The sequence below is a fragment of the Capricornis sumatraensis genome, chromosome 14 (genome assembly GCF_032405125.1).
Source record: "Capricornis sumatraensis isolate serow.1 chromosome 14, serow.2, whole genome shotgun sequence".
Lineage (NCBI taxonomy): Eukaryota > Metazoa > Chordata > Mammalia > Artiodactyla > Bovidae > Capricornis > Capricornis sumatraensis.
The window spans coordinates 86972156-86986894 of NC_091082.1; the positions used below are offsets into that span (position 1 = coordinate 86972156).

The 14739-nt window shown below is 53.8% G+C and overlaps 1 protein-coding gene across 1 annotated transcript; it reads left to right on the plus strand.

Moving 5' to 3' along the window:
* Positions 1-4853: 4853 nt before the first annotated feature.
* LOC138090319 (alpha-1,3-mannosyl-glycoprotein 4-beta-N-acetylglucosaminyltransferase-like protein MGAT4E) lies at positions 4854-12887 on the plus strand. The gene is made up of 4 exons (XM_068985806.1): positions 4854-4887; positions 9916-10145; positions 10890-11046; positions 11740-12887. Exons 1-4 carry the CDS (start codon positions 4854-4856, stop codon positions 12885-12887), a joined length of 1569 nt encoding a protein of 522 aa, XP_068841907.1.
* The last annotated feature ends 1852 nt before the right edge of the window (positions 12888-14739 follow it).

A 14739-nucleotide genomic window follows, 5' to 3' on the forward strand; every position in this document is an offset into this window, starting at 1 on the left:
ACGGGAAGCCTAAAACATAGAGCCTTTCAAAGAGTTAAAAGTTATTAGAGTAGTGCTGGTGTAAGATTTCATTATTGGGCCAATGCTTGTTGCTAAGTTCCTGTATCTCTTATCCACTGTGCACCTGGGAGTGCATTAGTTAACATAGTTGGAAAGTGAGAAAAACAAGTGTAGCCTTGAAATTAACCACATCAGACTTTTGAGCTAATTGGTTCTTTCTTGTAACTCACTGCACATTTGCTCCTTGAGAAATGTAACTCTGTTTAATACTTTCTGAGGCTGACATAGATTAGAAATATAGAGAAAAAACATTTCAAGGGAAAATAAGTTTTCTGGTTGAGCAGCCTTTATCAAAAGAGGGTCATAAAATGTCCACAGGCCTCCAAGGCCAGAAGATATGTACACAACATTGTCTATGGGAAAGGTTTGCAGAAAAAAATCCTGGTTTCGATAAAGGCAAAACAGATGTAATGTTTGCGCTGACTCTGTATGACTTTGCATCTTTCATGTCCTTCTATGTACAAGTAAAGGTATAAAAGACCCTTTTGAAGATAAAAACAATGGGCCTCGCTCACGGAAGCAGCTTGGTCACCCCGTGTTTCTTTTTTCTCTCTCTTACTCTCTTTTTCAGGCTGATCCCTTGGAGCATGGAGGCTCCCTGCATTCACTTATCTGCTCGTGTTTCTAAGACCTGAACGGGAAAACCTTCTGCGTCTTCACTCCCTCGGGAGACCGGGAGGGCCCCTGTGGCCTTCGTGAACAGGGCAAGCTCCTTGTCTCGGAGTGTTATTGGCTTTCTATGTAAACCAAGGAATATCAGCCTCTTTCTCTCCTCTGTTTTCTTATCTACAACATTCTTTCCTTATCTCTCTCTAAATCATCCGCCGACGCTGCTTTTCCTTCAGGTTCCCCTGGATCCTGTGGGGGCTGGACCTCGGCAGTCGTCCCCTTTTTCCAAGGAGCAAGCGTCTTCATTTCATGGCTGCAGTCACCATCTGCAGTGATTTTGGAGCCCAAGGTGGGGTCTAAACACGTATATGAATGAACTCTACAAACGAAAAAGAGCCTCATAGAGTTAGAAAAGAAACGTACGGCTACCACAAAAGAAAGGTGGGAAGCCAGGAAGAATTAGCTGGTTCAGACTAACATATGAACACTATTGTTTACAAAATAATCAAGGGTCTGCTGTATAGCAGGAGGAACACCACTCGACACTGGAATAATCTATATGGAAAAGAGCCTGAAAAAAGGGAAGTTATGACCAACCTAGACAGCATATTGAAAAGCAGAGACATTACTTTGCCAACAAATGTCCGTCTAGTCAAGGCTATGGTTTTTCCAGTGGTCATGTATGGATGTGAGAGTTGGACTGTGAAGAAAGCTGAGCACCGAAGAATTGATGCTTTTGAACTGTGGTGTTGGAGAAGACTCTTGAGAGTCCCTTGGACTGCAAGGAGATCCAACCAGTCCATCCTAAAGGAGATCAGCCCTGAGTGTTCACTGGAAGGACTGATGCTGAGGCTGAAACTCCAGTACTCTGGCCACCTCATGTGAAGACTTGACTCATTGGAAAAGACTCATGCTGGGAGGGATTGTGGGCAGGAGGAGAAGGGGACAACAGAGGATGAGATGGCTGGATGGCATCACTGACTCGATAAACATGAATCTGAGTGAACTCCAGGAGTTGGTAATGGAGGCCTGGCGTGCTGCGATTCATGGGGTCGCAAAGAGTTGGACACGACTGAGCGACTGAACTGAACTGACATCTAAACAAATCAAGTTGCTGTAGATCAAAAAGAAAAAAAATCAAACTAGGACGTTGTAAATCACCTATAGACTCCAATTCCAAATATACTGAAAAAAGAAGACCAGAACGCTGACTCTGTTCCCACAGGCCTTGGTGGCCTGAGCTGGGGTCGCAGCCCCAGAGCTTGAGCAAGCTTGGTTCCCAAGGCTGGGGGCGCTGGGAGGGTGTGCCCACCCACGAGTGCCTCTGATGGCCCTGGAGGGCCTGCTCCCCTGCTTGAGCCCACAGTGTCCAGATCAGGGCATGCCCTCCTGAAGTGAAGCCAAGCGGCTGCACCCACACGGGGCTGGGGCCTGGGGGAGGAGCTCTCAGAGCTCCGTGGGCTCCTGGTCTTGGGGATGGGCGTCCCACCTCCAGCCTCCTCAGTTAGGGTCTCCCCACCCGTGATGCCAGCACCGACCCCATGGTGCTGTTGCAGGAAGTGGGATGTTCTAGGGGATAAAGGGACAGGGAGAAGAAGTCTTGAGACACAAGCTTTGGGGTTTTCTTCTGGCACATTCTGCTGGAACTGACAAGCAAGGAACGGGACCTTCCCCCCAGGCCCTGGTCACCTGAGTAACCAGCGTTGCGCCTGAAGCAATGCTGCCACCCCGTGGCCGTCGTCCATAACAACAACTTTGACACCAGTCTGCGGGCTAAATTGCTTAATCCTGTCTGACTCTTTGCGACCCGGTGAACCATAGCCCACCAGGCTCCTCTGTCCACGGGATCCTCCAGGCAAGAATACTGGAGTGGGTGCCATGCCCTCCTCCAGGGGAGCTTCCCGGCCCAGGGATCGGATCCGCACCGCTTACGTCTCCTACATTGGCAGGTGGGTTCTTTACCGCTAGGGTCACCTGGGGAGCTCTGACCCCCTTCTGATGGGCTCCGAGTATTCTTGAGGGCCGCCGAGCAGGAACAGATTCCTGCCATTCTATGCTCGGAAACGTCCTAGCATAGGTCACAGAGCTGGGCCTGGGAATAAATGGACACAGGGCAGGTACACGGGAGAGGAGCATTCACACTCATTTCCCACGGGTTTTATGTGACCCAGGGTGCCCTCCTGAGGAAATCAAGACCCAGAGAAGCAGCAAAACCTAAATGCTTTCCTGTTGGGTTGAGTGAAGAGGGGCGAGTGTGCAGAAGGAACCGCAGACGTGGGGACGTGATGGAAGATGAGAATGTTGCTGAGCCAAGTCTGTGTCTGCAGACTTCTCTCATCCACTCTCTGCCCCTGACAGCAACGTCGTCACGCTCCTTCCAGCAGACGGAGGACATCTTCCATGGGGGTCGGGTTGGGGAGAGGTGTCCTCTCCTGCTTGCTGGAAGAAAGAGGGGAAGGCTCCGCACACCTCTGGCACCTGCTGCGTTGAGGGTGGGCTGGGGGGTTGTTCCGTTTTGCTGGTGTTTTTTAAAGTAGCTCAGGGACTTCCTTGGCGGCCCAGTGGCTGCCTTCTGATGCAGGGGATGTCGCTTCGATCCCTGGTTGGGGGACGAAGATCCCACAGGCCGCAGGGCAGCTAAGCCCAAGCACCACAGCAAGGGAGCCCTGAGCGCCCCCACTGCTGACCCGGTGCCCACTAGAGCGCGTGCCCCGCAACAGGAGACACGGCTCGGTGCGGCCAGAGAGGCCGTGGCTCCAGGCAGCATCCAGTTTCTTTACACCCAGGTCCTCTCTGCCTGCGGTCTCGCTTCGGACAGGAGGGCAGCTTATTCTGACCTAATTAGGCCGAGCGGGCAGGGAAGGCAAGACGGCGGGGGACAGGGATGGGCCTGTTCTCTTCTCGTGTGTTGGGAAGGTGATTCTGCTCTTGCCAGAAGGATCTGATCTCTCTGTGAGTCACCCAGCAAGGTGTCTGCTGAGAGGTGGAAGAGCAAAGCCCGGAGAAGGTTGATGGTGGAAGCTGGGTCTCCTGAGCAGTGGTCTTGGGGGAGGCACACCCCTGGACTCGGGACCGCCGTGTCTATGGCCGGTTTGGGGGCAGGTCACTTTGAATGCACGGTGCTGCCGCTGGGCCGCCTTGGGGCACCGTGTCCAGCACTCCTGAGCGGTGCTGCTGTGCCCACGTAAGGCGGGGGTCACCAGGGGTGGCACCGTGTCGGGAAAGGGCACAGCGCTGAGTCATGGAGCTGAGGCAGCTCTGAGAGCCCGGCTCTCTGAGCTGGATGGGGTTGGAGATTGGCTGCAGGGGGCCGGGTGGGGGAGCGCCATTCTCAGCACCGAGAGTGTGGACGGGAGGCGACGCCCACCCTCACAATCTTACCGCTGAGGGGCTGCACGCACCCCGCAGGCAGCCCAGCACGTGGTCAGCTCCCGGAGGCGCCCCACACGCCTGTCAGAGGGTGGCGTGAGCCCCACCCCTTCTTCCTTTGCTGGGGGTGGGGTCTCCTGGTCTGGGGCTGTGCCCTGTGGCACCCATGCCAGTGGACTCGACCCTCAGAGAGCGGTGCTGCCTGGGTGCCTCAGGCAGGCGAGCAAACTCAGACGTGGACAGAGTGCCTGTTCCCGAGAAGACGGTCCGCTTGTCAGCAGGGAGGCGTCTGGCTGGGCTTCTGGGGAAGGATGCTCTTGGGTGTCTCTGCACGCGGTCCTGAGTGCAGGCTGTGCGTCCAGGAACAACAGGAGCAGAGTCAGCCTTAACGAGTCCTCATCCAGGTGGGGCTCCCTGTGGCCACTCAGCTCACACGTGTGCCGTGCTGGCACCACGGGGGTCTCCATCGCCCGCCCTCCTCGTCCCCCAGCCTCTCCTCCACGACGGGTGTTCCCTGGTGGATGTGAACCTGCCCCCTCTGCGCACGTCCCCGGTCATCCAGCCACGTTCCTCTAGCCCGGACATTGTCCCCACACTTCCAGGCTCTTGACCAGCCCGCCAGGGAGTTCACTGCTGTCATGGGTCAGCAAGGACGTAACCCCGACCCGCTCCTATGCCAGCTGATGGCCTGGCACGTCCCCCCAGCATGTTCCCTCACCACTGTCTTTTGGAGCCACTGGTGAGTGAGGTCCCGGAGACACTGCGTCTGCATTTCGGTGGGCACACCTACAAATTTAGCCAGCCCACCGTAAGCCATGGCTGCTAATAGATACTACGTGTATACCTACGGTAAGGGTTGAATTTTTTAAACTGACAAGCAGGTATCGCTGAAGAGCAACTGGAACTCCCGTACAATGCCGGTGGGTGTTTACAATGAGGCACCACTTTAGAAAAAGTTCAGCAGTTTCTTGTAACGTGAACAATACATCATATGACAGTAGTTGCACTCCTGGGTGTTTATCTGAGAGAAATAAAAACACATCACACAAAAACCTGAAAGGGAACGTCTTTAGCAGCTTTATCTGTGATTGCCAAAGGCTGGAAGCAGCCCAAACATCCAGCAAACTGTGACTGCAGAGATGCTGCGGACCACACGCGCAGTAGAGCGTCTCTCAGCGGGAAGACGAAGGAGGCGCCAAGCTTCGCGAAGCATGATTCTCAGCAGCGTGAATGGGGAAGAGGCAGGCTCGAGGAGACAGACGGCGTGGCTCCACTGCCAGGACGCTCTGGGGGCAGAGAGCAGGAGCGTGGTCACCGTGGGCTAGAAGTGAGGGAAAGGGCTGGCTCCAAAGGCGCCCGAGGAGCTTTCGAGGCGATGGTGTCGCGCCAGGCCGCAGCCTGATTGCAATGGTGACTGCGCAGCTGGGTGTGTGCGGTGAAAAGTTAGGGAACGCTACAAGGAAGAAGGTGGGTTTTACTGTATGTAAATCGTCTTAATTTACAAAAGGGATAAAGCACAGTGAGACCCCAACTCAGCCCTGCTGGAATGGCTCAGACTGAAGGACTGAAGTAGCGAGTGCGGCCAAGCAGGCAACTGATGGGGATGCACAGGGGTGCAGCCACTCTGGGGAACAGCCCGGCCGCTTCTTACGAAGTTAAACCTGCACCTACCCCACAGACCAGCCATCGCACTCTTATTTACCCAGAAACTTGCCCGCTGATTTCTAGAGCAGCTTTATTCACTGTATTCAAACGCTAAAACAACTGAAATGCTCCTCAGAAATCATAGAAAGATAAACATAGGTAAATTCTAGAAAAGGCAGACCACAGTGATGGAAAACATATCAGCGGTCCTCCAGACCTGGGGGTGGGCTGGGGCCGGGGAAGCGGACATTGGCTGTGAAGGGCACAGAGCGCCTCTCCAGGGACTGCCCTCCATCTCGATGGCAATGCGGCTCCACAGCTGCACACACTTGCTAAAGCGCCGTGAGCCGGACGGCAAAAATGGTTTGTAAGGCATCCATCAAGAAAGCTGACCTAGAAACTGAAAAACTAATAAATTATTCTAAGAAAATGGTACAGGTTAGGCGCCAGGTTAGAGAACCATCCCCAAGGAACAGGGGCGCGCAGAAACCGCTGTGGTTTGTCACAGAGATGGCACTGCACGTGGACCCCTGCTCGTCCACGCGGGAGAGCCGGCGGCACTGGGTCCCACGCAGGCTCCTGAACTGAACACACAGGACACCGGCATTGTGACCTCGTGGAGGGGGAGGGGCACAGCGTGCTGTCACACAGGCTGCAGCAAAAGCAGACCAGCAGGACGATACGGGAGTGCACACAGCTGCAGGCTTACACCCCTCCTGGATTTTGCCAAGATGCCAAGGTAACTCAGAAGGCGCGGGGACGCGTTTTCCAAAACCAGTGTGAACAACTGGGTGTCCGTGCAAAGAAACGAACCTCAACCCCTGACTCACACCACACGCAAACGTGAACTTGAGACGAACATAGACCTGAAGTTAAAAACGAGCACTGTGTTCTGCACAGTGAAGGAAACCATGGACAGATGAGAAAACGGGACAGCAGCCCCTAAACAGAAGGCATTTATTTGCGGGATATTTATCTGACAAGGGGTTCATGTGTAAAATACGTAAGGGAGTCATTCAAGTCCACAGCAAAAAAACAATAATAACAACTCAATTAAAAATGGGCAAAGGACCTTTAGAGACATTTCTCAAAAGCAGGCATTGTGAATGGCCAACAGGCACATGGAAAGACTCTCTCTCAACATCATTAGTCGTCCGGGGGCTCCTGCATTGCAGGCAGAGTCTGAGCTACCAGGGAAGCCCTCGTTAGTCATCAGGGAGATTGAAACCAAAACCCCAATGAGATATCCCCTCACTTCTATTAGGATTGCTTTTACTAATGATAATAATAAGTTTTGGCTAGGAATTGAGGGAAAGTAAACACTTGTACAGTGTTGATGGGAGCATAAATTGGTACAGCCATTATGGGAGTTCCTCAACAATTAAAGATAGACCTAACTTATGATTCAGCAATACTGTTTCTTGGTACTCATGTATCCAAAGGAACTGAAATCAGGACCTCAAAAAGACACCTGCACGGCCATGTCCATTGCAGCATCATTCAAGAAAGGAAGCAGCCTAAATTTCTACCGACAGAGGAGCAGATAAAGAAAACGTGCTGCGTAAACACCGAAGGGAGAATTACACAGCCTTTTAAAAGGTGGAAATTCTGCCTTCTGTGACAACACGGAGGAACTTTGAGGACCGCGTGCTAAGCGAAATAAGCCAGACACAGAGAGATAACTGCTGCCTGATCGCGTTTATATGTGGAACCTACAATAGTGAAACTCACAGAAGCAAAGAATAGAAATGTCAGTTGCCAGAACCTGGAAGAGGGGAAGAGGGGGCAGGTCTTATCAAAAGAAGCAAAGATGAATAGGCTTTGGGAGCTAAGGTACAGCAATGTAGCCATAGTCACCGGTGCTGCGTGTTGTACATGAGATTTGCTGAAAGAGCAGAGGAGAGTAACCAAAAGAAGAGAAGAGAGAAGAGAGAAGGAGGGAAGAGGCAGCCACGTGAGGCGACTGTGGCAATCACTTCACAGTGTAAATCTGCGTCAAAGCATCAAGTTGTGCACTTAATACACATAATTTTTATTTGTCAGCCATAACTCAATAAAGCTGGAGGGGCAAACCAAAACTGTAAAGCCTCTAGAAAGATTCATAAGAGAATATCTTTGCAAATCTAGTATACAGTATTTCTTAAACAGGGTTTAAAAAGCAGTGACCATAAAAGAAAAAAAGTACATTGAACATCAGAGTAATCCATGACTATTTGAGGTTTTAAAGTATTTTTATTCATTTATTTTGCCCATGAGGCACGTGGGACCTTAGTTCCTGGACCAGGGGTCGAGCCTGTGCCCCTGCGGTGGACGCAGTCTTAAGCACTGGATCGCCAGGGAAGTCCCTATACATAACTTTTTAATGCAAGGAAAAAAATTTTTCTAGAGATTCTTTATAACCATCCTAACTTCAGAACAAAGCTTTTAATGGCTTTTGTTTGCTTGCTTTTTTGTTTTTTGATTCCCAGAGGAGAAAAGACGGGGGGTGGGGGCGGGGGGAAGGGGAAAAGCTTGGAAGAAGATTCAAAGAGGGGAAGAGAGGAGGGGAGAAAAGTCTTTAGTTCAAAAGGTTCTGTCCGGTTAGAAGACTACAGTTCTTAGGTGGGCTAGTCAAAACCACACTATTATGGATAAAGAAAGCATGATGGACACACAGAGACACACACAAAGGAATGCCGTGTGGCCACGAAAAGAAGGAAATCCTGCCGTTTGTGACCAGGACAGAACCGGAGAGCACTCTATTAAATGAAATGAGTCAGACAGAGAAAGACAAACTTTGTACGATCTCAGTGGTCTGTGAAATAAACAGCAGGCACAGAAGCGATCAGATTTGTGGCTCCCAGAGGTGGGGTGGGAGGGGGCGCTAGAGGAAGGGCATCAAAAGGCTCGAGCTTGCAGGCATCAGATGAGTGGGTCCTGCCGATTGATGGACGGCAAGGCGGCCGCAGTGATCGCTACTGTGGAGTATATTTGACGGCTGCTGAGGAAGTAAATCTTAAAAATTCTCATCATAAGGACTTTTTTTTCCTTTTTTTTTCTTTTTGGTATCTGTATGAAGTGACGAATGTTAATTTATGGTGGTAATCATTTTGCAGTTTATATAAGTAAAGTTATTATTCTGTTTACCTTAAGCTGGGGAGGGAGAGAAGAAAGAACTGAAATATATTCTTAATAACGAAAAAGGCCAGAGAAAGAGAAGAGAAGGGAACTTCAGAGGCCTGGGCAGTCCTGGGCCTGGGGGAGAACTGGAGCTTTGGGACCAGCTTGTGATGCCTTAGAGACCCAGCATGCAGCCTGGGATGGAGGGCAGGATGGGAGCTCTCCGGTCGGGGAAGGGGTTCTTCAATACCCACCCCTCATCTACTGACTCAAACTGACAGTTAACTTCCAGACTCCTGGGCTTGAGACAAAAGCCTGGAAAGCTGGCTTGCAGACTTGACCCTGGCCTCACCCAGAAGCAGGTACCGGCCACGAGGCTGGGGTGCTGGGCAGCCCCCATTCAAGGTGAACAAGGGTTGTCAAGCAGGGTCCCCCGGGAGGGATGCCCAGGTTCGGCCACTTCAGAAGAGCCCTCTGGGCCCCCGTCTTGCAGCATTAAAGGGTTTTCTCCTTGATCTCAGGGAAATCTCTGCTCTCTGATAAACCCTCAAAGCACCTTTTCTATGAGAAAAAAATCTCCATGGACATAACACTCTAAACCCGGTCAAGACGTCACGTGATTAGGAATTTCCAGCCACTTAAGGTTTCCACCCTCTGACCAGCCAGGGATGGGAGAGAGACATGAACTAATCAGCTTCCCTCAGTCCCTCTGACTTGACTCAGAACCTCGTAATCTGTCAACCATAATCCCGGGAAGGAGCAGGCTCAGAAGGCAGTGAGAGCTGACAGAAGGGCCCCTGTCACTGGCCAGTCACACCCGGGTGGAGATGCCAGTTGAGTCTGAGGCCTGGGGAAGCCCTAATTAACGCCGAGCCCTGCCTGTCCTCTTGGCAATGCGTCCTTTGGGCAGGGTTGCCACTCCAAGAGCAGATACAGGACAGACATTGCTCCGGTCTCAGCTGGAAGCCCCAACGGAAGAGAAGAAGGGGAGGGGGCTAGACGCAACCAGCCCCCTTGGCCTCGGTATCTCCGGAGGCCATCAGCCTTGGCCTCAGTCTCCCGGGGGCCATCAGCCTTGGCCTCGGTCTCCCGGGGGCCATCAGCCTTGGCCTGTCTCCCGGGGGCCATCAGCAGGGGCAGGTCAGCAGGGCAGGAAGGCTTCCGGAGACTCCAGGAGAGGCGGGGAGGAAGTGGAGCCGGAGCGCGCCAGGCCCATACCTGCCTGTCTCCGCAGAGCTGCTCCCGCTCCCCGCACCGTGCACGGCTGCCTCTGCAAGTGCCTCGTGGTCGTCATGCCCCTGGTCCTCCTGGGCTCCTTCCTCCAAGACAGGCTTGAAGAGCAGCTGACATACAGTTTACTGGCGGTGAGTCCCCGTGAGTCCCCTCGGACCACGTGCCGGTCCTTCAGCGGGGAGTCTTCCCAGTTACGCAGACGCCCTAGCCTCACCGCGTGCGCTCTAAGGAGAAATCTCTGGAAGGATCAGGAGAGGGTCAGAGACAGGATCAGTGCTGAGCCAGCCTTGATACAAAGTTGGGGTAAAGGCGAGGAGGAAGGGAGGGTGTTCACGTGCACAGGGGCTGCCAAGACCCGCCTGCCGGGAGGGCCACCTGGGGGCCACATCCCTGAGCCCCGAAGGAACTCCTCAGCAGCAGGCACTGCTGCACCTGGAGGAGACCGAGTCCCACCCAGGCCATGCCTGGGCCTAGAGCCCACGCTGTTCTGGAAGGCCTCAGACCAGCCCGAGCTTAGCATAGGGTGGGTGAAGGAAGGTGCTTCAGAGATGTGTGTGCGGTCAGAACTGGCCAAACAGAGCTGAGCACAGGACCAGACACCAGCCTTCAGCGTCTGTCGCAGAGCCCAGCACGGGCTGAGCCGAGTTAAGTGACCTTTGCCAGCTCGAGGGTGGAGTAGTCAGACACGGGCCAGGTAGGGCCAGGTGAGTCTCCATGCTGCATAAGCCAGGCCCTTCCCGTCGGCCTTCTGCACAAGCTGGGGGACCCCCTAACCCTTTTAGAGAGCCTTGTGTGTGTCCATGATGAGGGGGGTACTGGTTGGCCGCATGCCAGGCTTGCCTGGCCTGGCTCTCAGCTCACCTTACTCTGAGCAGGAGGAAAAGAAGAAAATCCTATGGCAACTCAGCCATCAGCAAATCAGCTCCGAAGTCGAGAACCGTCTGCGGGCCTTCAGGGACATGGAGAAAGCCTCCCCGGGGCTTCAACGCGCCAAGTACAAGCTCCTGGCTGGGGCCCCTCCCCACGAAAAGAGTGAGTAGGCGCAAGGTGGTGGCCAGACTGGGAGACGGCAGACCAGGGCACAGACTGGCCAGGAGAAGGAGGGCGGGGACAGAGGGTGCTCCAAGCCTGGGCCGGTCGCGGAGTGCGGGGCAGGTGTCTTTGCTCCGTACCTGCCCGCGCCCGCGTGAGCAACAGGCTAAGAAGCACAGAGCAGCCTCTCAAGGACTGTCCATCAGGGAAACTCACTCAGGACAGGCCCCCTGGGGAGGGGGACAGGTGGGAGAGAGCCCGCGGGAGGTGAGGAGAGAGCCTGGCCAGACGGGGAGGGGCAGAGATAGGGACCCTGGGCTCCGCACTGCCAGGGCCCACGGGTCTACACAGTTCCCCGAAGAGCCTCCAACCCAGGTCTGGCAGACACACAGCCACTAGGATAACTCTGAGGTCAAGGCCAGCAAACATCCCGTTGGACCTGGCAACCTTCTCCATCGAAGGGAGCATTGTCCTTCAAAGGACACCCCCCACGGCCCCCACCCCCTGCCCCGGCCAACAGCCTTTCAAAACAGAGAGGAAAGCAAGCCGCATCCCTCTCCTGCCCAGCAGTCAGCTCTCCCTGGGAATGGAAGTGGGCAGTTGTCTCGGGCACTGGCCCTTAGGGTGGCCGCAGGGTGAGGCCTGGGACCTGCCCACCCTCGGGAGGTGCTAACCGCTGCTCCCCGCTCCCAGAGCTGCTGACAGTGGGCGTCTCCTCGGCACTGCATCCCCACGAGAGCGGCCTCCTGGACACCCTGCGGTCCCTGTTCCAGGCGTCCTCGGGCCCCGAGCTGGGCTGTGTCGTGGTGCTGGTGTCCCTGTCGGACTCCGACCCTGAACGGCTCAGCCAGATGGTGGCCAGCATCTCTGACCTCTTCCGAACACACATCGAGGCCCGGCAGCTGCTGGTGCTCTGGGGCCAGCTCGGTGGGCCCCCTCCCCTGGGGACCCTGAGGCCCGAGGACCGCCCTTCGCCCTGCGAGGCCCTGTACTCCGCGCAGAAGGCCGACCACGCCCTCCTCATGAACTTCGCTGCCAACCTCTCCGAATACTTCCTGATGCTGGACGACCGGGTTCGCTGCAAGCCCAGGTTCATTTCCACCATCTACTGGACGCTGTCTGCTTGGAAGGAGCTGCCTTGGGTGACCCTGGAGTTCTCTAGCCTGAGCTTCGCGGGGAAGGTGTTCCACTCCAGCGACCTCCCCCGCCTGGCCTCCTTCCTCCTCGTGTTCCCCAGGGACACCCCCACGCACGTGCTTCTCTCTGAGTTCCCTCTTCTCCTGGCCCAGAACACGCCGATCCGCTTCGGCTCCTCAGTCTTCCACCATGTGGGCGACCGTTCCAGGCTGGAGAGCTCCTGCTTCCCTGCAGACAAGGAGAAGGTCTTTGGTGAGCCCGACAACCCCACAGCCAGTGTGCGCACAGACATGGTGATGCTGTCCAACAACATCCCGCAGTACGCCTACACCCTGAACAAGGAGAGCTTCGCCACCCTCAACCCCATCCGAGGCAATTACCTGACGGTGATCCTGGAGAAGCCCCAGAAGGTCACCCGCGTCGAGGTGCTGACGGGCTCCGACAAAGACAGGAAGCACCAGCTGCAGCGAGGGCAGGTGGAGCTGGGCTATGGGCCCCTGGAGGACCTCCAGGGCTGTGCTCGCTACACCCTGCTCGGCCCCGTGGTGGAGGGACGCCTGGACCAGGTGGTGTCTTATGAAGAAGACTCCCTGGAGGCGCTGGGCTGCATCCGGCTGCTGGTGCTGGAGGCCCAGGAGTCCTGGCTTCTGATCAGGCAGATCAGAGTCTGGACCACGGAGTATGACGAGGAAGAGGAAGTGTAGACCGCGCTGCGGGGAACCGGGAAGGGTGGGGCTTGGAGATGGAATCGGCTCGGCTGGCAAGAAATAAAGCTAGAAACTGGTCAAGGCCTGTTCACTCTTGAGCTGGGTGAGCACGCGATTTGCTCTCCTGCCTGGGACACTTGAGAGTGATAGTGGAAGGAAGCAGTAGTGAAAGTGTACAGGCCAGCAGACACCACCGGCCTGCCCCAGGCAAGCTGAGAGGCACTGCCACCCCAACTCTCGATTTTCGTAGGCTGCATCAGAGAGTAGGCGCAGACCAATGAGGGCCGCCAATGAGACCACACCCTTCTGGCTTCCGGGGTCCAGAGAGAGGGAGGGAGGCACCAGGAACTGCCTTGATTCTCATCCACACACAATTATAACATCCCAAGATCTTTCCAGGAAGAACCTGTCACTTCTCCACAGTCGTGACAGCACCATGATCATGGAGGGGCTGACAGCGGCTCACGTCCACACGCCTGTCTCAGCCAGTTCAGGCCGTTATGTTCCAGGGGTTATAAACAACAGAACTTTACTTCTCATGTCCTGGAGGCTGGGAGTCCAAGGTCAACGTGCCAGAAGGTTCAGTGTCTGGGGAGATCCCACCTCCTGGTTCACAGACACTGTCTCTCTGCTGTGTCCTCACACGCGCACCAAGGGGGCAGGGGGCTCTCTGACTTCCTTTATGAGGGTACTAATCCTATTCGAAAGGACCCCTTCCTCAAGCCCCATTCGCCTCCCAAAGGCTCCACTTCCTACTGCCATCCCCTTGAGGGTTAGGATCTCAAGGTATGAGTTCTGGGGTCGGGGGGACACACACACCCCACAGGAAGACCCAAGCCTCTAAGGTGTCAAGGTTAAGACCTTGCTGGAGGAAAGCCTGCTCAGCCTGCTCGGCTGGGACTCAGGAACGGACGCGCCAAGTATTCATGACTCTGCTAGAACTGTGTTTACACATGTGCATTTTTCTAAGGAGAGGGCAATTTACTTTCACCAGAGAACTGAAATGTCCATTATCTGCCTCATAAAGTTATGAATAGCTGAACCAGCAGCTATAACCTTCTAGAGGAAAGAAACAATATGTAACTTGGAAATCTTTCTATGCCCATCGAAAAATAAGGAGTCAGAATCACACATTCCTGCCTGTATCTATTTAGGAAATATTTGGGTACAGACTCAAGGTTAGTAGTAATAATATGAACCAAGCTTGAGTGACACCAACAGAGAACTTAATGCAAACATCAATAATTAAAATTAAATGCAACACAGGTACCAGTTCTCTTTCATTTGATGAACGAAATTGATGAAGCCCAATAAAAACATAATTGAAAGGGTTTTGTAGGGTTTTGAGGGGGTTTTGAAATTTTTCCTGAAGTTAACTTTTTAAAAAATAGTGTTTGAATATAACTAGTTGCCTCTCCCTGGGATATATTCAGCCACTTCACTAGAAACAGGATAACATCACGGAAGACCACACATGCACATACGCTCAGTCGCTCAGTCGTGTCCGACTCTTTGCAACTGTGGACGGCAGCCCGCCAGGCTCTTCTGTCCATGGGACTCTCCAGGCAAGAATACTGGAATGGGTTGCCATTTCCTCTCCAGGGGATCTTCCCCACCCAAGGATCAAACCTGCATCTCCTGCATTGGCAGGCGGACTCTTTACCAGTGAGCTATACATCTAAAAAAGATTTAAAAAAAAATACCATGTTCCTTGTAATACGTGTTAACCAGTAAAATGAATGCTAAGTCTTTGGGTGAATTTCCATTTCAATTTTGATACGGCTTTTTTCAGCTGACAGAAGCCCTTTTTGCATTAGCCTGGTAATTTTTCCTTACCTTGAAACCTTGC

Excerpts from the sequence above, each read along its gene's own strand:
- LOC138090319 (XM_068985806.1), top strand. The coding sequence starts at position 4,854 with ATGGCTGCTAATAGATACTACGTGTATACCTACG. Across the intron at positions 10,146-10,889 it reads TGACATACAGTTTACTGGCG|GAGGAAAAGAAGAAAATCCT; the intron begins GTGAGTCCCCGT and ends TACTCTGAGCAG. Across the intron at positions 11,047-11,739 it reads GGCCCCTCCCCACGAAAAGA|AGCTGCTGACAGTGGGCGTC; the intron begins GTGAGTAGGCGC and ends CCCCGCTCCCAG.